At 41.6% G+C, this 26,460-nt stretch overlaps 1 protein-coding gene and 1 long non-coding RNA gene across 12 annotated transcripts in view; one reads left to right on the top strand and one right to left on the bottom strand.

Annotated features, from left to right (window-relative positions):
* Nucleotides 1-26,460, bottom strand: part of RAD51B (RAD51 paralog B) — a 431,140-nt gene that overhangs the window by 156,890 nt on the left and 247,790 nt on the right. For 10 of the 11 annotated variants that reach the window (XR_013929636.1, XR_013929637.1, XR_013929638.1 and 7 more), the window contains one exon: nt 3,580-3,658. Coding sequence is in view for 6 of the 11 variants with exons in the window: in XM_080396524.1 (XP_080252650.1) it covers nt 3,580-3,658 (79 nt within the window). In the remaining 5 variants the exon portion in view is untranslated. Of the gene's footprint in view, nt 1-3,579; nt 3,659-26,460 lie in introns of those variants that run through there. The other variant, XM_080396528.1, reaches the window with a different exon arrangement.
* LOC308067544 overlaps nt 1-26,460 on the top strand; it is a 166,607-nt gene that overhangs the window by 127,898 nt on the left and 12,249 nt on the right. The gene's annotated exons all lie outside the window — the stretch shown is intronic.

Genomic DNA, 26,460 nt, shown 5'->3' with positions numbered 1-26,460 from the left:
CCAATCCAAACCAGAAATTATATCACTGTCAATGAGAAAAATAATCTTGTGACTTGTACCTTTAATCAAGTAGTTCTGGACTTTTTTACTGTTGTTCATCTTTTTAACAGTATCACTTCATTCACTTTAACTACTACATTGAATGAGAGAAGCAAGAGCAAGTCCTTAAACAGAATACACAAACAGACAGTAAAACTCCCAGCTTTTGCGGTGCATAGATCCATGCTTCTGCCTCTCCGTTTAAGATCTCTACAAAACAGAGATCTGCTGTCAGACTGGATTTTGTACTCACAAGTCAGGTTTATCACAGAGTCCCACTGTACAGCATGGCAGTACATTACATGACATTGTATTGCAATGTAAAGGCAACTGAGGCTTTTTTTGGGTTTGCATTCTACCCCCTCCACAGCATGGAGCATGCTGAAGCAAAGAAAGGAGGAGACTGAAGACTGACTTCCCTTGCTAAATCTCTGACTGGCCAATCTTGCTTTCCAATCATCAAATTTCATTTCTCTAGTCTGCAAGTGGAAATAAAAGAGTAAGTGAATAAATGGATTATTTTCATCCCTGAACAATTCAAGTTTATAAAAGCGGAGAATTTTCTCTGTGGCACCCTTGGGCCTTCCTTTGACAATAAAAGAGAAGCAGTTCTGCCTTCACTAGGGTCTCCTCGGAACACTTCTGTGCTTGCACTGAGGCCATGAGATGTAAAGATACCAGGGAAACAGAGCAGCGATTTACATTGACAAAGAGGATTTTGATACACTCCTCCAAATGGGGCAGCATTACCATCTTAATAGCCTTTTGCTCTCAGCCTTCTTCCTGAGGACGCTGGAGATTTTTTGCAAATGGAGAACAGTTCCGCTTCCCATTTTAACTGCAACAATAGCAGAAGGGCTCCTTAAACTGCATCAAATAGCAGCCTGTGAAATCCCTAACTAGCCACACTGCCTCTCCTGCCGTTTTATTATCCTCTGGCCCACAGAACAAAAGGGGGGGAGCTCCTCCTCATTTTTAACCTATTCCACACATCCTAATCCCTCAGAGGTGGCAATGGAAATTGCTTGTGGAACTGTTAAATCACACTTTCACTTGTCTTTCATTCCCCATTCACCCTTGCTAATCAAGGAGTTTCCAGCCACATTTTCCGATATCAATTTGTTTATGGCCTATTGGTTAACGGTCCTGGGATGGGACCCCCTGAGTAAAAAGAAAGAATCCTGGGCACTTTAGCCAGCTGCTGCTTCTCGCCAGTTCCCACACCCATCCACTTGTTCCCATCAGCCACCCTGAACGTGCTCACCTCCTGACACCAACTGAATTAAACAACAAAGCTTGAATGGGAAAGCTGCTTTTGCAATCCGGCTGTGGGACAGATCCGACTTGTTAGTGCTATATAATGTCCCTCAAGCAGCAATGCAGGGACATTCCCTCACCGTCTGACCTATGGCCGGTTGCCTTACTGACATCTTCTTACCTTACATACAGCTTCACTTTGGAAAGAAGCACCAGCTACAACTCTCATAAAAACTCTAGCCCCTCTTGCATGAGGCAGCCTGGTGCCACTTTCTGCATCTTACCCAAAACAGGCATTTCCAGGTGATTTGCTTGCTTCCTCTTTCCACAGAAATAATGATCACTGGAGTGTGGGATGAGAACATGCAATATTTACTTTGTACAACTCAGAAAGATGGCTTGCGTGTTAAGTGCTTACAAGTGTCTAAAAGTAGTCTGGGGCACATCACCAGGGGAAACATAATGGTGTAGTTAGAAAGTAAGAAAAGGCTTACAGAAGGAAGAGCTTCAAGTTGCCTTCCAAAATATACTAAGAGCACCTGATATTGAAACAGCATTTACTTAGAGAAATTCAAACTGGTATCTCATCCATTTTTAGAAAAATTGTGAATAATGTTGTGTACCCCAGAAAAATGTGTACCCCAGAAACATAAGGATACAGGGAAAAAGGCAATTGTCATACTCATAATACAGTGCTATGCTTCTATCAGAGAGTCCTGCACCATCATCATTATGTGTTACCAGGCCCATTTGTTCTTTAAAGGTAGGTTCACTCCTTGGAAAGCTGTATTCCTGGCTCACAGAAAAGAACCTAAATAAAGATTCTCTCTGAATAAACGCTTCCCATTTCTGAAATGGGAAATCTTTCCCAAAGTTTCACTACATTAGTGCCTAAGGACAGAGCAGGAAATTGTCTGCCTTTTTTTGTAATGACCAGAAACATCTCTGCAACTCAGAAGACATTCAAGATAGAGAAGTAGCTTGCCTTTTGCCCTATACTGAACTAAAACATGTCTAGACAAACTCTTGCAAGTCATCTCTGTTTAAACTAATAAAAATAGTTTCTAGTTTCTGTAGCCTTTTAAAAATTACTTTTACCAAATAAAGCAGATCAAATGCCCAAAATGCTATCAAGAATACACGGGGTATAATATTCAAAGGCTTAGGAAACAGCAGATGGAACCCCATGTTATCATTATGGAGCTGTATCAAATGGAAGAAAAAATGTATGATAAAACATTTTTGGTTTGTTTTTTATTTTTTTTCCTACATTGTGTATCATTAGAGATGTAAGTGTATTTAGTCATTAGTAAATGTAAGTATGTCGTTGGTCTGGTACAGCCTGTTTGAAGGTGAGAAATGGGCAATCGGAAGAGAATTGTTCACATACCTTAAAATGTTCATAGTGCTGTATGGGATCAGTGATTCTCAATCACTGGAACCTGTGAAACAGCTATATTCACTCGTCTTAATGCCATGGCTGCGTATCAGAGTGTACCTTTTGAACAAAAAGTGACAGGCACTAACTAGTTTTATTTAGTCTGCTAAACTGATGCAGCGATCAGGAGCCAGGTGTGTATCAACAGACAGTAACTCAACCAAATTGATCTATGAATGTCTGCCAAAAAGTAAGGACATTAAAGGAAGAGTTGTTGGGATAAATGGGGAAAGAAAGGAAGAGCTGAAGTTCCCTTTTTGCTGTGGTCTGAAAGTACATGATTTAGGACATGGCCACAAGGAACCCTAGTTCCCTGCCATCATGGTAGTAATATCCAGCTTTTCAGTATACTACCTCATCTCCTAGAGAATCTGAGGATTATTTAAGACCATGGGGAATTAGCAATAAAATTATCACAAAAAATAGAGAACAGATATTAATTTCCTGGATTTTTATTGTTGTCAAGCCATTTGCTAAAGAAGAACCATTTATGAGAGCAGGTTATTAATGATAGATGGGTATGCTTCTCCCGGAGAAACCTATCCCACAGGAGCAATGTTGCCAGAACCATTCTACTTTACCTTGAAGGAAAACAGGGAGCCTCGATTAATAATTTCAGAGCCCATTCTTAGATCCAGGGGAATATGAAAAAACTAATGTAGTATAATCCAAGACAAACCAGTGAACGCAGCAGAAGGACTGCCTTTGTTAACCAGACTGTTTAAATGTGTGGGTTTTTAATTAGGCACAAACAGCACCATTTTCAACAATAGTTGCTGTTACCTACATTCAGCCTGCTTAAAATACTAACTAAAAAGGCAAAGCAGTCAATGCTCTGGTCTTACCTTGCAGAACCAAGCCTGATTTCTCAATGGTGTAGAGAAAAGCGGAGAATGGAGCAACAGGGGATTTAGCAACCAGAAGCTGCAAAACAAACAAGTAATATATAAGTACTCCTCTTCATAACATACTGATCAGAACTCAAAATCCGTAGAATAATCCCACTGGACTTAACTTCCAGAAGTAGTAAAGCATATTGCACAAATAACAAGGCAGTTATTGTTCTAGCCCTGTCACTTCTAAGTAGAGGTCTTCTCATGCACATGTATAGATCCTGCTGCATTTTTAAAAGGAGCATAGGTCCTAAAAAAACACTGTCATGAAAGCAGCAGGTTTTGCTTGTCTTACTGGCATCCTATTAAGCTTAATCGTTCCTGCTGGTTCAGGCAGTTGCACTCAGATAGAGACAATTTTGAACACAACTGCAACTGTCACTGTGTAACACAATTTTAATTGCCATTAGCCATTCCACACATACACCCCCTCAGCTTCTCCAAGAACTCCACCCGTTGTCTTCCTCCAGCCCCTGGAAGCAGTGTGGTCCACCACCACACCAGGGACGGTAATGTGCCATGGAAGCACCTGGATGTCCTTTTTTGCAAAAGGAGTAGTGACTGAGTCAAGCTTTATTCAAGGGTCTTTTCCTTGGAGTATGAACATATGAACTGGAATTTCCTTGAGGTGTACAGCACATAAACACTAATCTAACGGTCCCCATGTGGGCCCTGCAGAAGATACTGACAGCAGAGACTGTGCTGCTGCTCTGCCTCCGGCACAGGGCTGCTGAACAGAGCTGAAACATGTTTCTCCGCTCACTTCTTCAACAGCTAGGGAAGGCTGGGAACTGGAAACCAGCCCTCTCAGTGGCAGCTGTGCATCCTGCAAGAGTCCTCCTGCCCTCCCGGCCCCTAAGGACTCGGTCTGGGCAGGTGGTCCCCCCTCAGCCCGTGCTGACCCTCTGCGGGGATCTGCTCCACGCAGAGCAGCACCGCAGGGCCCGAGCAGTAACTGCTCAGGACACGAAGCAGGGATGCCGGCTTCCTTTCCTTCAGTGCACCAATTTCACCTCACCTGTCCGTGAGCCCTGCCTAGCAGCCTGCTGTGGAAACGTCACACACCTCGGCGCCTCAGTGTCCAAACCCCTGACAGATACTGCACCCTCTCAGCCCAAGACAGGCAGCCCCTCAGTCAGACACATCCAAATGCAGATTTCTTAGAACCACAGACAGTAGCAATCTTATATTTAGAGGTGTGGGGCACAACAGGTCCTGCCGATTTCAAATGGAGTAAAAAAACCCCATTATTTCCAAAGGTCATGCCCTAGTTCTGCCAAACATTCAAGCACTCTTTAAGGGTCACTGCATATGAATTTCGGTTGGCGGTGCCTAACGACCAGCAGGGAAACAGTGAGCAGGTTTTATAAAAGCCAAGAGAGACTACAGAAAAACGAGGAAGTTCACGCTCACCAAAACAGCTCACATTTCACTGAAAAGTCAGGACAGTATTGAATAGCTTCATCGATATACAGGACTGGGACATTGATTCCTAAATTGAAGATTAACAATATCAAGCACTAGAATTTTGAGCTCTGCGGTGTCCTTATGTAACCAGATGACTTGGCAGCAAATTCTGCTGCAGAATAAAGGCTCGTGTGGCTTTCCTGTAGCACCTTAAATGCTAAAGATGTCTGTTTAGTAGGTAGGTTTCATTTGTAGTTGTAAGTAGTCTGCAGGCAGGACCACGCTTAGATGTCTTGCAGCTTCTCCTCATCTGATTATGATACAGGCTAAAGAAACAAAATCCTCATATCTGGTTCTTCAAACACAACCATTATGATGCACAGCTACCTGACATTTTTACGGCTTTTGGAATTTAAACCAAACGTAGTCTCCCTTCTTCTTCTTCAGACAGTAAAAGATTTAAGGCAGGCACATAAAGACCACAAATACAGCCGAAGAACATCAGACCAGTCCAAATGTCAATGTTTTCCTTTCACTCATATGAAGCTGGCAAAACCACCTCAGGATGCAATACAACCTTTCTGAACTACTCCAAATAGGAAAACTGCTGTGGTAGCACTTTCCCCTCTTCCATGTTAATTACCATTCTCTCTGGAACTAACTTCTGGAGAAAGGAGGGGCACGTCACATCCCATGTCCGTGACGCACCTTGACAAACCTGAATTCCCTTGCCCATAATTATCCCCAGAGCCAGCACTTCCCACAGATGTGGCAGAAGGGGGACTCTGCCAGGAGGAAGGCACAGTAGCTCCTGGTGCTTCGCACACCCCCTCAGCTCTGAGAACATGAGCAAGAGGATGGGGTGGAAAAACTGCAAACGCTCAACTACAGTCTCCCACAACAGCTGGATGTTTAACTGGAAAGGCCCAAAGTAAAACAGTTATAAATCTGACATCTAAGGTCACATTTTTGGCATTCTGTGCAGTACTATGCACATAAAGGCTAACCTATATATGCTCTAGACACAGTTGTACGTGCAAATGGATAGACATTCAAACAGCCCTATGTACATTCTGTTACTGCATTTTTACACAGTTACAATATGTGCATAACTAAGTATAGCAATGAAAAAATATAATAAATCACATCCTTTCAGTAGCACATCATGTGGCTCCTCCGAAAAGCTGCTGCTGCACTGTTACATCTGAGGCTCAGAATTAGCTTCTCTTTTAGTGAAACAGGAACAGCTCAGAATATTTAAAGGTATTGCTTTAGTTTGAAAGTTTGCTTACTGATGTATTGGCTCTGGCTGAGCCCCACAGCAGCCCTCCCAGTGCTGTGCTTGTACTGGTAGCCAGAAGGGTGCTGCTAACACACCGGTGTTTGGCTGCTGCTGAGCAGCGCTCGCACAGCACCAAGGCTGGCTCTCCAACATCCCCCCATCACCAGCAGGCTGGGGGTGGGCAGGGTCTTGGGAGGGGACAGAGCCAGGACAGCTGACCCAAACAGACCAATGGGATATTCCATACCATATGACGTCTGCTCAGATATAAAAGCTAACAGAAAGGAGGAGGAAGGGGGTGGCATTCGTTATTTACAACACTTGTCTTCCAGAGCAACTGCTACACGTACTGAAGCCCTGCTTCCTGGGAAGTGGCCGAACATCGCCTGCTGATGGGAAGTAGAGCATAACATCTTTTGTTTCCCATTGCTTCTGCGTGTGCGACTTTTGCTATTGCTATTGCTTCATTAAACTGCCTTTATCTTGACCCACAAGTGTTTTTTTTCATCTTATTTTCTCCCCTTACCCTGTTCTGCTGAGGAGGCGAGTGACAGAGCGGCTTGGTGGGCACCTGGCATCCAGCCAAGGTCAATCCACCCCAAATGAGAAGTATAACCTTTGAAGTATGATTGCATATTTCACAACCAGATAAGAGTACACAGAATTTTTTTTTTATAACGCAAACTCTTTAAAAAAAAGTACATACATATTTAGATTTGTGTTTCAACCGAAGAGAAAGAACTGTAAAAGGTCATTGCAAGCCATCCTTTGGTTGGAATAGCCAACACAGAGTAGCTTTTTATGTATACACAAGGAACTTGTAAAACATAGAAAGAAATAAATATCAAAAAAAGAAAATGAAGTTTTGGAGGCCAAGAAGTGGAAGTATAAATCAGGGATCACCAAAATCAAGGTGAAGTTGACCCTGGAAAGATTATAACAATATCAAAAAGGAAATAAAAATTGGAATTATAATGAAATGACATTGGGATAATGATTAAATATATTCTAGATAAGAGTGAAAAAATAATTGTTTTCAACACACAGAGATGCTGAATAAAAGGAAAAGGCAAATAATGGGAATTATCTATATCATATAGATACAGAAATAACAACTGAGTGCAAAGAAAACTCCAGGAGCTTAGCACAGTCAGTAGAAAATAGATATTCTCTTTCATTAAAACACTGTAAGAATTCAGCATGTGAATTTAGGTCTGATAGCTAGTGTTTGTCATACATCTGTGAAATTGAAGATGATGCAATGTAACTGAGAAGTAGCAAACATAGTCCTCAAAGGGAAGAGAAAGAAGTAAACTGGTGAGTTGAGGCCTGTAATCTGATTTCAGTATCACACAGGACTTTAGAAGAAATTTTGAAGGGAAGAGTAACTAAAGACTTGGAAAATGGGATAAAACAAAACATGGATGTCATACCAGACATAGCTGACACCATCTTTTGAATTTATTAGAAATCTGAAATACATTTGACCTCATCTATTTGGATCTCTGTAAAGCTTTTAACAGTGCTAAATTGGGAACTGATAACAAAACAAGGATAAGCACAGAAGCTGTACAACAAAAGGGGAAACAGTCAGTTATTGAAAAGGAAACACTTCCCAGCTGTATTAGTACCTCACAAGATTACTGACCCACAGGGTTATGTAGCCAGGCTAACGGCAGACCCAATTGTACAGTGCATCACTACATACATCTGGCAAAACCAGGGATACACTGATGTGTACAAGCCACTAGCAAGCTTTAATCTGGAATACCATGTTCTGTACAGGTCACTCATGAACTCAAACTGAAAGAGACGGGCTGTATGCTAGTGAGGAGAATGGAGTGCTCATCTGAGAGGCCGCTAGAGAAAATTAACTCAATAAAGCTAGCAAAAAGGAAGGCTGACTGTTGTCTATGTATGTAAGTGAATGGGGAGAGGGGAAATAAAGAGAATGGAGCAGGAAGGAAGAGAAGAGCTTCTCCAACTGACAACACTGGCACAAGAACAAACGTGCAGCCATGAAGACATTTTGGCTGGAAATTGTAAAGTTTATAACCATCAGTAAACTGAGATTGTGGAAGAGCCTTCAACTTAAACAGGCACGGCTGAAAAAACCCAAATCTTTGCTTTTAGGATTCAGATTAAAATATTTATGAAAGGGATACAAAGCAGTGTCTGGGATGTACTCCATGACCTAAGAAGTCTCTTCAAGTCCTGTGGGCTTCCCGAGAAACATCAAAGCCCTGCCAACTCATCTTTCATGCTGACAGAACTGACAGAGTTGGAACAATACATACTAACAATGTCCCTTGATGGTCCATATGCAACTAAGGATCTTTGTGGTCAATAAACCAATAAAAAGTTGATGGGTTTCAAATACAGAATTTATAATTTAAAGTCTTCTCATCTCTGTCTTCTGGTGAGCATCTGCTCCTCTCCCTATGATTCCAAGAAGCCACCTGAGGATGTGGAGAACACAAGGGGTCTTCCAGGATAACTCAGAAGCAGACAGTTCAGGCAGAACAGGCATTTCTAAAACACACATATATTTCAATAAATGTCTTGTTCAAATTCTATGCCAGTCCTGGCCAAAAACTGGAGAGAGTACAGAAAGGTTTATTTTTATCTGAACCTGGATCTGAAACAGAATTCTTTATTAGCAAGCTGAAACAGAAACCTCTTTCCACAATCTCAATTTCCCAAATTTAAGATTAAGAACCTAAATTTTCAGCCCAACATAAAAAATTTCCTTCGTTCCTCTTTCGCTTCAGGAAAAGAAAGGAAAATACAATTCTATTTATGTTCTTGATGTATGTAAAGAAATCTATTGCTTTGTTTCCTTACCAGATAAGTGAAAGAAACACCTTTTATGATGAGCACTATTTAATCAAGGAATCAAAGATGAGATCTGGGCCCCATCAGAATTTTTTTCCTATTGACACTTCAGTGCAGTTAAAGTTGTACCAAAAGGGGTACACATTTTGAGATTAGTAAATAGCAATAGTAAGTAATAGTCTAAAGATGTTAACAGGCATTTAGATTACAAAAATGACTTTTTAAATGGTGAAATGAATAGAAAATAGACATAGAAAACTGATGAAAGAGTACTGAGTCTTTCTAATTTATCCTATCCATGGTGCTTCTGGAATCTTATGTGCTATCCATGAGCTTCTGGAATGGACTATAAAATCCAGATGCAGCTATTCTTACTCTTCTGTCGTACTAAATTATGCATGAGAAAGATGGATGAAAGAAGTAAAAATCAAAGCTATTTTAAGTTTTTTAAAATCTTAATTTTACAAAATGGTCAAATCTTAAGTTTCCTTTCTTTTCTTTCTAGCATCACATTTCCCTGTCAGGAGGTTTGTAATAACTATTTATTATTTGAACACAATGTAGAATAAACATAAAACAACTGAAAAATTATTTCTACCATGAGGCACATTAAGAACACAAAAGTACTATGGAAGAGGAAATACATCACCTTGATGAAAAGTGAATAGAAACTGGATAGATGCCATTAGATTAGATAAAGGAAGATAAATGGGAGACAGGCAGAACAGTCGAGAAACAAAAGGCTTAGTGAGCACTGATGATGACAGCAGAAAAACTGAACATTAAAGTTTGTTTTTTAAGTAGGGAAAGCATTTTTATCAATACAGTTTATAGTTTATAAGCTTTATGGAAGAGGTGAATCGCAGAAATTCATTGCAGAAGCCCAGCAGAAAATACTTATTATTGGGGCAACATCCCCCATCAACAGCAAGGAAAGTGATGAATTGGAAAATGTATTGGATGGACTTGCAGCAGTAGTCTGATAACCAGAAATCACATCCTGCCAAAAAAAATAAAGAAGAAGGGGACAGTCTTATATCAAACTAGTTATCAAAATGCCAGGATGATAAACTCCTAAATAGTGAAATAATAAGATGATTTTGACTGAGCTATAAGCTCTCACATGGTAAAAAAAGATATGATTGCATAATGGCAAATTAATTATTTTAACAAAAGAAATGGACTAAGATGTTTCAATGAAATATTTGAGAAAATCAGCTGTATTAACATTTAATATGTTATTTCTGTTTAGACCTGAAAGACATCCAGTTTCTTCTCCATTTTTTTACTGAGACTGTTAGCAGAAACTGGTTCTTAGCAATGACTGAGGAACATGAGTGAAACCATTTGAAGCCTCTTTTAGTATGTCAGTTTCTCCTTATTAGTGAACAGTCTTCTCTTTTACTCTCTTTTTATTAAAGCCCTGGAGGGAAGAGGAGCCCAAGAAAGCTGGTTAATATTCAAGGGTCACCTCCTTCAAGCTCAGGAGCGATGTGTCCCAAAAAAGAAGTCAGGCAAAAATGCCACGAGGCCTGCATGGATGAACAAGGAGCTCCTGGACAAACTCATACACAAAAAAGCAGCCTACAGAGGGTGGAAGCAAGGACAGGTAGCCTGGGAGGAATACAGAGGAACTGTCAGAGCAGCTAGAGATCAGATTAGAAATGCTAAAGCCCCGATAGAATTAAATATGATTAGGGACACCAAGGGCAACACAAAAAGCTTCTATAGGTACATCAGTGATAAAAGGAAGACTAGGGAAAACATGGAACCCCCTCCAGAAGGATACGGGAGACTTGGTTACCAGGGACATGGAGAAGGTTGAGGTACTCAATGACTTTTTTCCCCTCAGTCTTCACCTTCACTTCATCTTCTCAGGTTCGAGAACATCTAAGGAATCTAAAGGTGCACAAGTCCATGAAACCCAATGAGATTCATCCATGGGTCCTGAGGACACTGGCAGATGAAGTGGCTAAGCTGCTATCCATTGTATTTGAGATGTCGTGGCAGTCCAGTTAGAGTTCTCACTGACTGGAAAAGGGGAAACATAACCCCCATTTTTAAAAAAGGAAATAAGGAGGTCCCAGGAAACTACAAGATGGTCATTCTCACCTTTAAGCTCAGAAAGATCATGGAGCAGATCCTCTGGGAAATTATGCTGAGGCACATGGAAAATAAGGAGGCAATTGGTGACAGACACCATGGCTTCACTAGTGTGAACTGTGCCTGACAAATCTGGTGGCCTTCAACAATGGGGCTACAGCACTGGTGGATAAGGGAAGAGCAACCAACGTCATCTACCTGGACTTGTGCAAAAGCATTTGACATTGTCCCACACAACACCCTTGTCCCTAAACTGGAGAGACATGGATTTTATGAATGGACAACTCACTGGATAAGAAATTGGCTGGATGGTTGCACTCAAACAGATCATTGCGGTCAGTGGCTCAATGTCCCAGTGGAGGCCAGTGACGAGTGGCACTCCGCAGGTGTTAGTAGTGGGTGGGACCAGCACTGTTTAATATTTTTGTTGGTAACATGGACAGTGGAATTGAGTGCACCTTCAGCAAATTTGCTGTGTGGTGCAGTCAACATGCTGGAAGGAAGGGATGCCATCCACAGGGACCTCAACAGGCTTGACAGTTGGGCCTGTGCAAACCTCATGAAGTTCAACAAGGCCAAGTGCAAGGTTCTACACGTGGGTCAGGGCAATCCCGAGCACAAATACAGGCTGGACAAAGAATGGGCTGAGAGCAGCCCTGATGAGAAAGACTTGAGGGTGTTGGTAGACAAGAAGCTCAACATGTCCTGGCAATGTGCGCTTGCAGCCCAGAAAGCCAACCGTACCCTGGGCTGCATCAAAAGAGGTGTGACCAGCAGGTCGAGGGAGGTGATTCTCTCCCTCTGCTTGGCTCTTGTGAGACCCTGTCTGGAGTACTGTGTCCAGCTCTGGGGCCCCCAACATAAAAAGGACATGGACCTGTTGCTGCAAGTCCAGAGGAGGGCCACAAAGATGATCAGAGGGCTCGAGCACCTCTCCTGTGTGCTGAGAGAGTTGGGGTAGTTGAGCCTGGAGAAGAGAAGGCTCTGGGGAGACCCTGGAGCAGCCACCTGGTACCTAAAGGGGGCCTACAAGAAAGCTGCACATGGACTTTCAAAAGGGCATGTGGTGATAGGGTAGGGGGGAATGGCTTTAAGAAGAAAGAGGGAAGATTTAGATCAGATATAAGGAAGAAAGTCTTCTCTGTCAGAGTGGTGAGGCACTGGAACAGGCTGCCCAGAGCAGCTGTGGATGCCCCATCCCTGGCAGTGTTCAAGGCCAGGCTGGATGGGGCTTTGAGCAACCTGGTCTAGAGGAGGATGTTCCTGCCTACGGCAGGGCCGTTGGAATTAGATCTTTAAGGTCCCTTCCAAACCAAACCATTCCATGATTCGATGATTCTATTTTGTTCTGTGTTAAACTTTTCCTTAGATTTCCTTTTCTGCTAGATTTACCTTATCTCATCTTGCATACTGACAAAACGCACATACGTGCACTAAGGACCGAATGAATAACAAAACCACATTTACAGCCAACACGTATTTTAGAATTCAGACGCACTGACCAAATACATGAGATCTGTGAAAGCAGTCTGGCACTCGCTATGCTTTCTGGCCTTACTGAAACGACACTAGCTTGCTGGGATTTTTGGCTAATTCACATTGTTTTCCTATTGCAGTACACAATCATTGTTAATAGTTCATTTCAGGAGAACTCTTCAGTGACACCATATTTACTTGGAAGGACATGGCTGAGAATTAAGAAGGAAACCTACACCACTGACAGTGTCATTCAACAGGGAAAAGCCAATCTCTCAAGGTTCAGTTAGACTCATGTACTAATAAGATCAGTGCTAAGCTAAACAAATCTTTCCCCTAATTGTGCCAAATTGTTTGAGTGGACAATCTTCATGCCAGAATTTCCCTTCTTATTGTAGATTAGAAGGGTTGTTTTTTCAGCTGCAACAGAGCCCAGGAAAAAGCCAGTAAGGAAAACAACGAAGTTGATTTTGCATCAGATATCCCAGCAGACCTCATAACTGTTTTTTCTGCCCTGCCTTCTGGTTCTTCATGGGCCCTATGTGCAGGAATTTGATATATTCCAGAAACCGAAGTGGCAGTCCTTATTCTGTAGATCATTTACTTCTGAGCAAGAGCTGCAACCCAGTTCCCAGGGCCAGCTCTCTTTCCCAATCCCACAGGTCATGCTGCCTCCAGCCCACTGGAAAGGTGCCTGAGGAGAGAACCAAGAGTTCCCTAACAGGCACTAATGCCACAGTGGAATCAAGGTTTCACACAGCAGTATACCAGTTGTTCCCTGCTCCCTCTTCACACTGAAGCATCCTCCAGGGTAATGGGATGGCTTTTCACAAGATAGGAGAAAAAATGGTTGTGCTTTCTGCCAAGTCACACCAAACACTAGCGGTCATCAGCCCTTGGAGCTCTCTGAGGCTTCAGTCTCACAATGGGTTCTGATTTACCTTGGGAGATAACTGCTCCTTGTTGCAGAAACAAAAAGCGAGCCTAGTACATTTTCAGCGTTCTGGTGAAAAAAAATGTAGTTCAGGTATCCTGCAATCATTTTCTAAGCTTGCAGGACATACCTATAAACAATTTACTGATCTCCCACCGCACATGATTCTTGGGATAACAACATTTTGCTTGTATATGGTGCTTAATCTGGAGATTTTAAAAAGGCTTTACAAGAATGGGGAAAAAATAACCCCATTATGCATTTGGGTAAATAAAATTTCAGAAATTCAATAAATTCCTAAAGATTGTATAGCTGATATTGGTATCAAAATCTGAATAATACATTACCAAACCACATTGCCTTCACAAGCAAATCACTGAAGAATTCGTTTGACTTTATTAGGGACCTGTGTTTTCTTACGGAAATTATCATCCCCTGGTTTCTATCTTCCTTCAAATCCCACTGCAAGGAAAACCTTTCTATGAACAGATTTTCCCCTTTCAAGCAGAAGAAAGCTCCACCACCCGAGCAGTACTGTCTGCACCTGTATGCTTGTCATAGAACACACACGTCATGCAACATAGAAAAGGCTACAGGCTGGGCAGGCTGGGCAATGATTAGGAATAAAGAAGAAGAACAGACAGGTTGAGGGAAGAGAGGCATGTGCAGTCATTCTTCAGCCTTCTTGGTCATCTAGACCCCACACATATATTCTCCCTGATAAACCCAAACTTGTTGGATTGACACAAGGGAAATTTAAGATGTCTTGAGCACAAGAGAAAACAATGAGAGGTGGGGCTACAGACATACCCCAGTGTTAGAGTCCCTACCACTTTCACACATGTAAAAAAAAACCCAAAACAAAACAAAAATACAAACTCAGTTTGGATCAAAATTATTTCTTAGGAAACTGTAATTTCATTTTTGCCATGCACAGTTCCTGAGAGATGTGGTTCCCTGAAGTCCAGTTGTTTGAAAAGGATTTCATCAAGGCCAGGTTAATGGGCCACAACTCAATAAAACTCTTTACAGAGCAGTTTAAATGGACTGTATCTCTCCTTCCTCCACAACAAAATCCTGTCCAGAGGAAACTGTTCAGGAATTAGTTTCCTTTCTACTACTTTATAGAAAAGCAGCTATGGCAGCTAGAGACACTTTATGGAAGGCACTCCATAAATCCAAACCAATTAGTGTAGAAAAGTAGGCAAGCAGCATTTGTGTGTACATCCTAAAAACATCCATTAGCACTCATCTGGAAACAATAGCAAAATGAACAGATTCAAAAGGCTGCTGACCATCCTGGTGTTGTCTCATCCCCCAAATGCAGCAGCACATCTGTTTATTTCCTTTTAGTGCAATGCATACAAATTCCACATATTAAAAAAAACTTTGCTAAGACTGCAAAGCCAAAAAGTCCCTGTTTCTCATCTTAAGAAAAAGCGATGGAGGGAGGAACGCAGATGCATTTAAGAGAGTTTTGCAGGGGAAACAGCAACAGTGGACACTGATAGGGGTAAAAAAAATAATGAAGGGAAAACCTTCAAAAGCTCAAGGGAAAACATGAGATAGATTCAGCATGGGATAAAGAATTCAAAGAGATCTCAATACTGAAATATCAGCATGACACTTATATTAACAATTGTAAATTGATATCAAAGAGATCAAACCTTCTCAGCTGAATTCTGACAGATTACCTTTGATTTTAGAAGTCAGCACTAGTGGGAAGCATAGATTCTGAAATATTTAAAATAAATCTCTAGAAATCACGACCCTATGTGATATCAGCCAAATTTCAGATGAACTGCTTCTTTCCTTTTCGTTTTATCCTAGCAGTAATTTTTAGGGAAAGGTCCTATGCTCTTTTGGGCAAGCCTAGGCAGACCACTCACCTTTTCTCACTGTGCTCCTCTGACCTCAGAAGTGGTTAATTAATATTGGCTTTGCATCATTGTATTTCTGATATGAAATTGTTTAAGTTGCTTACATCTCTAAGCTCTGACTTATATTTATGCTAAGCATATGCTCCTACTTTACTAATTTAACTACCAATAATTTTATTATTTATGCTACAGGTTCCTTACAGGTCTTGCCCATGGTGACACAGAAATGAGTGATAACTTGAGAATAAAAGTAAGGAAATACGGTTGCTGATTACTTACCCAGTGTCAAGACTACAAGTGCAAGTGAGATAAAAGCATTTTATACTACTTTTGACTTGCCTTTTCTGAATCAGCTATTTCATCCTAGGCAGGCATAGTGTGTTGGTGTTCTGGCCATATCCTTTATTATCATAAAAGGCTATAAGAGCAGTCAGTGACTGCACTAGCTTTGTGCATCCACAAATTATTCCCCTAGAAGAAGCCAACTGAGTTGCTTAGGTAGCAGAGAGGTAGACAGATGGTTGAAAAGTTGATCTAAAGGGACAATATGCAAGGAAGCTGAGAGAAGTTGAGATTCTGCTTTGCAACACCAGACACAACAGGACATTCAAGAGGCAGTACCAGTGTCTGAGCTCCAAACTCTCAATGTCTTAACAATGCCAGTAGATGCTCACAATGGCTATGGACAAAATGGGACTTTTTACAACAGGAAAAAAGAAAGCCCTCAGACCAGTTTGTTAGTGCAGTTCTTCCTATAGTAATGAATAACAGTCACAGGCAATGACTCCAATAAAAATAAACCATCATTGCATGCACATGTGGCTAGGCTTACTCCCAGAGGAGACATTCAATACTTGCAAAGGAAAGAAATGGAAGGAAAACAAACAAAAGGAGGAGATAGAAATGAAAACCAAGACTCTTTTAAGAATAGAGAAACAGAGGAGTGGACAACTCCAGGAAAGAGGACACTCTCTAAATGTCAAGTCCTGCTATACCTGGCTGGCTTCAGATCTTGTTCTGAAGAGCAATACATATATAAAGGACTTTTTCATAATGCATAATGCCAGGATCTGGGAATCAGGATTCATGAGTTAGGAAGAAAACTTTGCCACTCGTTTATTGAGCAATTACATGAAAATCATGTAGCATTCCCTTGTTTCAGTCCAAAATTAGGCATTGAGATAGACATCTGTAGCAACTTCACTATAATGATTTTCTGCTACGTAGGCATAGCTCCAGAGATACCCTGCTTTCCCCTGCCCAGGGAGTATAGCAGAAGGATCAATAAGCAACAGCTCTGCTGTCTGGTTTGTCAAATACTCAGTGGGCTCAATTCCTTCCCCTCTCATAAAAGCAGAACAGGGTCACGTGTTTTGTCTGTGCCTACCCAGGCAGTTACTAGCAACAGATGACCAGTCTGCAATTTGTTTCAGCCATTGCGGTGTGCCAAACACTGGATTTCAAGTGAGAGAGATCAGCATGTAATATGCACTGCCATTTGGACATGGGTTTAGCTTCAGGCACTATAATGAGGAGCTCTGAATATCCTTGGACTGAGTAAACATAACTTCAGTGGAAGGAAACCATCAAAACCTCAAATGAGCATCAAAGACAATCAGACAACAAAAGCAAAACTTTCCAAGGTGAACTGCCCTGATGTGCTCCAGAGCAAAGACTGTCCTGAATGCAATAGGCCAAATCTAACAAAATGCTGCATTGGCTTAGCTGCCCTCTCCCACACTGTAAACACACCCCTGATCCCTCTAACCCAGAGTGCCTTTTCCTGCCTGGGTATGTAACTTAACAATAACTTCAGTAGCAGGGAACTGCGTTGCCCAGGCAAGCATTGCGTGACTTCAAGTTTTAACCAGAAAAGAAAATGCAATCCCAGATGTTTATCCAAACTGTGTCTGAACTGCTGCAACCTGGACACGGAAGTGCACAAAACCAGGCTGCCTCCAGTATACTTCCACTTAAGCCAGACTTCTGGTGCAAGTTCCCCAGCATGAAATATGGAGTATGCAGGGCCAGTCGGCCCTCTTCTGCTCATGTAACACCAGATTCTGTGAAATTGCTCTTCCCAGAAGCACTTCTGTCTCACTGCCATGTGCCTTATTCCCTGGTTTGTAAAATGAATTTTGTTGTCTTTTCTGTTTCTGAGTCTCTCCTAATTTTCCCAGTGGAGAGTCCTATAGAGGCCAGGAAACTTCACAAGAGCTCGGCTATGATGGTTTCCTATGCTATAATACTTTTGAGGCCCAAAGCCCTGGTAATTGTCCAATGTGAAGGGTAATTCAGGAGAAAATGCTTGTAGTTTTTACTAAGCAGGAAAGTGGACAGCCAGCCAGCAAGCATGTCCTGGCTACCACTATGAAACAGTACTGAGAAAAGGATCTGAGGATGATGCTGTGGCTGGATAAAGTAGCCGGGTAGCATAAACACAGCCTCCTAGGAGAATTCTCCTATGTGGCAGCTTGTGGTCACTCATCAGACTTATAGCACACTGGTAGTGAGAAGAACAGAAAATAAAGTTCATGTAGCTTTTCAGAGCCTTCCATACTGTTCCATTTGATTTTGGTTCTGGAAATATGAAAAACGCTGAAGGATACAATTCTTATTTATGACACATATTGGAACACTGCCTCATCCCTGGGATCATGCATCCTGAATTGGGAAGGACTTCCTAAGGGAGTACCAGTACAATAGCACCAGAGCAGTTCTTCTCAGAACACATGGCTGCTTCCACCCAGCCTGCCAGACTTGCCTGGAAGAGACGGCACCAGCGGGGAGGACAGCATAGAAGCTCAGCAGCTGCGCACCTTCTCCTGCACAGAACCACACACTCAGATATGCCATTGGCTCCTCCGCCCACGGCTGCAGAGGTAGGGATCAAAACAGCATCCATCCCTCATCACTGGATGGAGTAAATCAGTTCAGTGTAACTCAACAGCACAACATAAGGAATATACATTCTTAAGTATGTAATTAGCGTATGCATTGCCATCATGATTTATTACTTCTATTATTCTTCAGATCTCTACAAACCTTCTTCATAAGTTTTAGCAACATACTTATCTTCAACAGATATAAAAGTATGCACTAAAAATTCAGCCCTGATGCCTATTTCTAATATGTCTCAAACCTTTATTTAGCCAATCCTCATTCCTTCTTTCACTTTCTTTTGGCTTTCCAGATGATGAAAAAGCTCAACATTATTGTTTATAAATTGAAATAAAATTAATCCATTGCAAAAGAGCACCACCAGTGTGTTCTCCCCATCCTGCATTCACTGGGTTTGGACATCACAAAAAACAACAGTGTCCTTCATACTTCCTTGATGTAAAGGCATAAGCCTAAATTCCCAGACCTGGGTCAAAAAGATTGGGATTCAACCAGGTCCTAGACTACAGCATAAATATTTTTTATCCACACTAGTGGCTGCAAAATGCCTTTGACATGAAACAAACAAAAATCCCTTCCAACTTTTGCGTGTTCACTTTGTTCTGTTCCTAAAAGTAAAGTCCCTGGAGACAAACTAACACAACACTGCTAAATTCATATGCAAGAGACAGCAATATTATCTTACGTAAGCCCTCAGCAAAATGTATTTTAGAGTCCACTGGTCATCACATAACAAGGACAAGAAAAAAATTAGCTAAGAGATCTGTGAGTTAATACATACAGATGCAATGCATGTGCTTTTGGAGTACTGTCATGCTTTACGGGTGTTGAGAAAAGGTGACAGATTTAATTCAAATTTAATTTCAAGCTTTCTACAAGACTAGCAAGAACATTATTGGGAGAGATTTTACAAGGAAGTAGAGAACATACTCAAAGAAAGCTTAACAGCTTTATAAATATCAACCTGTATTGCTGAATGTACAACTGTTGAATAACAAAGTCCTAGAAAAATCTTTCCGTAACAACCATGAAATGTTTCAGGAGACTTCGTTCACATTTCTAGAGGGTAGCGGATCCCCACCAGTCCCCACCAGGTAAAGGGAAACATCCTTATTCCAATGCATGGCATAGATGCACTAAAGGCTGGGCAGCCCTTTAGGACCTGAAACATTGCTTTATAACCTGTCAGATCAGAAATTTTTGATGACAGCATGTCCCACATAACAATCAGCAGTTAATAAACGTTTTCATGTTGGAGAAGAGGGGAGAGTGGTGGATGCTGTCTACCTTGACTTCAGCAAGGCTTCTGACACCATGTCCCATAACATCCTCTTAGGCAAGCTCAGGAATCGTGGGTTAGGTGAGTGGTCAGTGAGGTGGACTGAGAACTGGCCGGATGGCAGAGCTCAGAAGGTTGTCGTCCATGGCACAGACTCTAGCTGGAGGCCTGTAGCTAGTGGTGTTCCCCTGGGGTCAGTGCTGGGTCCAGTCCTGTTCAACTCACTCATCAGTGGCTGGGCATGTGAGGGCACGGAGCCTACCCTCAGCCAGTTTGCTGGTGGCACCAACCCGGGAGGAGCGGCCGATACCCCAGCAGGCTGCGCTGCCATCCAGCCAGAGCTGGGCAGGCTGGAGAGCTGGGCACAGAGGGACCTCACCAGGGTCAGCGAAGGCCCGTGCAGGGTCCTGCACCTGGGGAGGAACAGCCCCCCACACCAGTACAGGCTGGGGGGGACCTGCTGGGAGGCGGCTCTGCGGAGAAGGACCTGGGAGTTCGGGTGGGCAGCAAGATGCCCACGAGCCAGCAGTGTGCCCTGTGGCCACGAAGGCCAGTGGGACCCTGGGGGGCATTAGGGGCAGCGTGGCCAGCAGGTCGAGGGAGGCGATCCTGCCCCTCTGCTCTGCCCTGGGGAGGTGCATCTGGAGTGCTGGGCCCAGTGCTGGGCTCCCCAGTTCAACAGAAACAGGGAGCTACTGGGGACGGTCCAGCAGCAGGCTATGAAGACGATGAGGGGAGTGAAGCATCTCCCTGACGAGGGAAGGCTGAGGGAGCTGGGCCTGTGTGGCCTGGAGAAGAGAAGACTGAGAGGGGATCTTATCAGCTGCTACAAATAGCTTAAGGATGAGTGCCAAGAGGACAGGGCCAGGCTCTTTCCAGTGGTGCCCAGCGACAGGATAAGGGGCAACAGGCACAAACCGCAACACAGAAGTTCCTCCTCAATATGAGGAAGAAATTCTTTACTTTGAGGGTGACAGAGCACTGGGACAGGCTGCCCAGAGAGGCTGTGGGGTCTCCTGCTCTGGAGACATTCAGAACCCGCCTGGACGCAATCCTGTGCAACCAGCTCTAGGTGAACCTGCTTTAGCAGGGTCCAGAGGTCACTTCCGACCCTGACCATTCTGTGATTCTGTGAGAAGAAGCAGAAGCAAAGATCAGACGTAACGGTAACTGTTTTCACAAAATTACTGGGAGTAACATTTACAGCTCTTAGATATTATCTTGCATGGGCATTATGCTTAAGAAATTCGTATTGGTTTGTGTGCATCAGGGATATTAACTACATGTGAACTTTTGAAAAGTTACGTTTATTATGTTCAAAGGACAAAAACATAGCCCTAGCAAAGAAAATGCACAACTGTAGAAAAAAGATGGAAAAAATCTCTTAACCTCTTCTTTCCTGCAACAGCACCCCAATGGTAACCATTTCTTACAGGGAAATTGTTTAGCGTTTTTTTTTTTTCTGTATTTAATACCAATTATTTTAGATGAGTAAGAAACTCCTTGGGTTGTTTTTTTTTTTGTGTGTGTGTGCTAATTTACACTTTCATTTTCTATTTTTAACCTGCTCAGTTATTTCAAATGGAGACTGAGACAGCCATTATAAGATCACAAGTGAGAAGTAAGACAAAATGTATAAGAAAGGAGAAAAAAGTAGTTTCCTCTTGGTTTTGATATTGATGTACCACGTCCAGCTGGAAACATCAACACAACTTAAGAGGGGATTAGGTGACTTTCTATCTGTAGCTTGAGATGACTATGGGTACAGAGTTTTTTATTATTATTAGATAGATAAATAAATAGTGATAAGAAGAAAAAGAACTTCACTTGACATACAATGAAGAGCAAACACACAGTTTGGACCAGAAACATCAATTTGCTGCACTGCTGGCTCAGGATTGATAAGGCTTTATTGGCTCAGACTCCAAGCCAAACCTCCTGGATCACTCTCAGCTCTGTACATGGCCAGCTCAGGTGTCTTTGCAACCTAAACTCCACAGCTTCTAGTTCAGTGCTGTGGAGCACGTAAACACCCTGAACTGCAGAGACATCTGCACAGCCAAATTAAGTCAAATAGCAGAAAAAGTCAAGGTTGATTGCTCACTCAGGACTAGTGCAAGAACTTCTGCCAGAGGCTCAGGGCTTACTTGTAGGAAATGACTGATAAGGGAGACCATGAACCACCACTGTGACACAAATGTGAAAGGGCCTTACAAACCCAAGATAAATCAAATGAGCTCTTTCCAGTGGTGAACCTCAATAGTGCCTCATGCACTACACTGCAGCCTAGGTCTGTCACATTTTTTGATGAAAATGGGGCTTTTATTGACAAGTGACCTGGTTAGTTATTTCCATTTAGTGTCGCTCCAATATGAATACTCAAGGAAGAAGACATTCATTAACCAAGCTGCACTTTACAATACATCCTACCAGTATTTAAGAAGTTGAACTTATCCATCAATCACAAGTCTGTCAGAAACACTGAACTTCAACATGAATTGATGGATTTACTGTTTTCTGTTAATATGTATCCAGAGGACACACCTCTCTCTAATCGAAGTACAGCATAAGTACTACATGTGAGAACTGGAAATAGGATGGCTCAGGTAGCTATCGATACTGCCTTTTACCTTTTAGTCACAGGTATCTTCCAATGTTTCCACAATGTAAGTATAATACACTACCATCTCCTGGACACATTCTTTCCATTCAGGATTGAGCAGATGTCCTAAAATCCCATCATATTTTTTCAACAGTTACAACATCCAGTTCAGGGGAAGATAATATTGTGAAAATTACATGGTTTATTATCTTCTTGAGGCAATACGATGGGTAGACATGATAAAGTTGGCCAGGCAGCTCCCAACAGGTCACTAACATTGGAGACCATGAAAACCCACTCCATTATACGGTGTCATCCATCTCAGGCAGTGGTCTGTCAACATTGTTTTTATTCTTTAAAGTGGGTCAGTAGTCTGTATTCAGTTTCTGAGCAGTTAAGAGGGTTTCTTTTTTTTTTTTCAGCCTGTTTTTACATCACAGCCAAGGGCACTGATACCATAGACAGGAATTACAGAGATCAAAGATCAAAAGGTCTGCGTAGAGCAAACCCTTCTAGACTAATTGATCCTACCCAGGGTAGATATGTTGATAAGGCTGAACCAAAGAAAACACAAAATATTCTGTACAGCAGATTTTGAACGCCACTCACTGGCTGTCATTCTGCTGTGTTGTCAATCTAGAACAGTTCAATGACATTAGATTCATAAAACAAGAAAAAATTCAAGTTCAAAGTATAATATCCTAGCTATACAAACTCCTGAGATGATTCTTCCTTATTATGTTTAGAGCATCGCAAAAGTTGTAATGGCTGAACATGGGGATCACATCTGATCCCTACCTCTTCACAGAAGATGCAATGCATTTTGCCTGCTGAGGTCAATATGTCAAAGTTTGTCTGGTTTTAAAACTTTATCTGAGGTTTATTTTTTTTACCAGTGCAGCTCAAACTTGTTGCTATGTCAATAAACATATTCTATTTAGCACAGACCTCACCTGGGAAGAAAGTAAGTAGAAAGAGAAGAGAGAAGAAGAAAGTAGGTTGAACATAAATGTTCAGGCTGTATACAGTATTCCAGAGATGTCCCCAGTGCCTTTCCACAATGGTATCAACACTTTTCTCTTTCCTTTGAAAATAGCTTGCCTAGTCTATTCTAGGATAGCACAGACCCTTGTCATGATTACATCACACTGCTGAATTAGGTTTTTTGTGATAAACTAGACCACTCCAATATTAGCTTCATTTTCATCATGTATGCTCCTTATGTAAAGCAGAAATTCATCTGTAATGCTGAATATTATTTTACAGATTATTTCTATTATCAATCTTATATTCCACTATATTTTCACTACTTAAGGTTGTCCAGTTCTTTCATAATGATACCCTGATCTTTTTCACTATGAAGAATGTCTTCAAGCTTTAAGCATACCATATTCCAAGACAGACTTTGCTGAACTTTTCTAAATAATAAATACTTAAAATTTGAGTTAGGCATTTTAATGTGTTTGTTTTCAATTACAAAGAAGAAAAAAAGGACAGAAAAAGAGAGGATCTGGTAGAAGACAGGAGGCAGTGGGATTTGCCAAGGCATTCCAAAGATAAACAACTTTGGACATTGCCATTCTGATGTGAGGAGCAATGACACTTTAGATATTGATGAGAGAATCTGCCCTAGGTTAATTCCACTCTGTTTTGAAGGGAAAACTCACTCTGAAGTCCAATCAAAATCAGAAAAGTGATTCTGTATAAACAGGATGGGAATTTGTGTTCATTCCCACTGTGCAAAGGGGCTTAAGCTTACAAACAGAGCATTTTTCATACAATTCAGACCAGAGACTGAAAGTCATATCTGGTTCTTTCTCTCTCCCATTTTTATGCTGTTTTAGTGAACTGTAAATACAGTGTTTGTAAAGGGTGTTGGATTAAGTGTCACAGACTGAAGTTCTCAGTTTATATTCAGAACAGATTTTGTTATAGAAATCTAACCCCTCCTATCCTGATCTCTAAGTGGTTCCCAATAAAGAACAGGAGACATAGCCCCGATTTCTGAGAATTGCTATCTGATTAACATGAAGGTGCACAACTACCAATTAGACCACGGCAAAAGGCCTTCTCCTCAGTTACAGAACTGAGTAAATATGTAAAAATTAAAACAACAGTGTCACTGTGACTAAGTAGGTCTCACCAAAGTAACAAACCTATTTTCTGTGGTATGTTTGGAAGAGGACAAAAAAAAAAAAGAAGTTGATAATACTAGAAATGAAGATGTTGCATTAACCAATATGGAAGATAAGAGGCTGGACAAGCATTTTAATCATCTAAAAATTTAAGTGCTAGCTACTGACTTTGTTGGAAACTTGCAGCTTGGAACAGTTCTGATGTCTGCAAAGAGGAGACATAGGAATGCAAAGTGGCTTCTAGAGCAGAGGCTTAGAAAAATCAGCTGTGGTATCAACAGAAACTGGAAACAAGGAAGCAGAGAGAGAATTTTGCCATAAAGGTCAAGCCACAGCCTCAGTTTCATTAACATTTTATTAATGGCGAACACTGCTGGAGTAAAGTTTATGGCATGCTAAGGAGAAACACTCAGGAGAGAAGTCAGTGACCACAGTTAAAACCAGTTCAGTGGGTGAGTTAATCTACAGAGTAAACTGGAGAGGGGAGATGGAGTACCTTCACAGCTGAGGAACTACATACTAAAAGGAAGTACAAAGGCTTTTTAAGTGCCTGAAACAGAGGCAGTAAAGGTTGAGCAAGATCAACCTTAGTGGCACATAAGTGGCAGTGAAGAGATTCCAGCTCTGCTCCCGGCTGCAAAGGATTTACTCTGGCCAGTTACTTACTTATGCCTCAGTTTCCTCGGTTATTAGCACCCAGCACAGGCATTGCAGAGATCAGTCAGTAAATGGATAGTAATTTGAAAATATAGTATAAGATGGTTAACGTGTAACTGGTGCAGGTTAGCAGCAACCAGAGTCTCCTCTGAGAGCTGACTGGCCTATCAGTCAAGGATAACTAACAGAAAGTAGCCACCTCTGCCACCAGCCTTGGTAGAAAGACTTGGTATAACTTAGTGACTGACTTTGCCTCTCTGCCTCAGAAATGTTCCTCCTTCTCTGTTTAGGGTACTTTGAACTACAGATTTATGAGTTTGCAGTTTGCAAACCTGCTGCTATATTTTGTCATTAATAATCTGACATCAGAATAATCTTCATTAAGAAAACTTGCAATGCTTATTCAAAAAAGGACAGACAAAAAGATGAACTAAAGGTTTTCTTTTCCATTTTATCTAGGGTCCTTTCATTTCTATTTAGGTTCATTGATAACAAATTGATTAGTGTTATATAAGCACCTGAGTAAATGACTTCTTGTTTAAGAATGATGGAAACATTTTTCTCTGTATAAAAGCGTCCTGTTAAGAGGAGAAGGCCATAAATCCAGTCCCACTTAATGCAGACAGGGCTACAGTGATGTTTATATTTTATGACCATCCCCCACTAGTCCATTAAGAAGGAAGCTTACTGCAAACAGAGACATGAACAAACACGCAAGTCGGGAAAGTGAGTGACCTAGTGATGTTTGAGCTCCAAATACTTGTTAATGAACTGTCTCTATTTCTATGGCACCCTTTCATTTGGCACTTTTGCTGGATTAAGTCAGTATCACACTGTGTCGATAATAATCTGTTTATGCTGGGGTTGTGCACTGTGTCCAGTTTCATCCTGTTCACATGCAACTCAAGTTCATATTGCTGCTTATGCTTGTATACGATCTGTGGACAAGCAAAAGATTTCTGTCATAAGGGTTATCAGTCTAGAGGCTTTTTAATCAGAGAAAACCCGTGAGTTTCTTATTTCTGTATTTTAAAGGATGTGGTTTGTACACATGCATAGAAATTTGAGGCTATAACAACCTTTCATTGTGTCTTGATTAAAAGTATTCAAATAATAGCAGAGGTGATGCAGAAGTCTCTGAAGTAAACTGTGTTGCCTAGAAAAAAGCACTTATTTAAATGGAAGGGTTTGCACAACTCAAATACATGTTCCTACAGTCTTTCCACAGCTATTTCTTCAAAAGCAGCATACTCCGTAATGGAGAACCTGAAAAAAACTACTTTCTTGCAGAATTTCATATCCCTTGCATGACTCCATACCATCATTCTTGCCTTACAAAAAA

This window comes from Falco punctatus (assembly GCF_963210335.1).
Source record: "Falco punctatus genome assembly, chromosome: 7".
In the NCBI taxonomy this organism is placed as follows: Eukaryota; Metazoa; Chordata; class Aves; order Falconiformes; family Falconidae; genus Falco; species Falco punctatus.
Note: the sequence above shows the minus strand (reverse complement) of the source record. Positions and strands in the feature narration are given on the sequence as shown.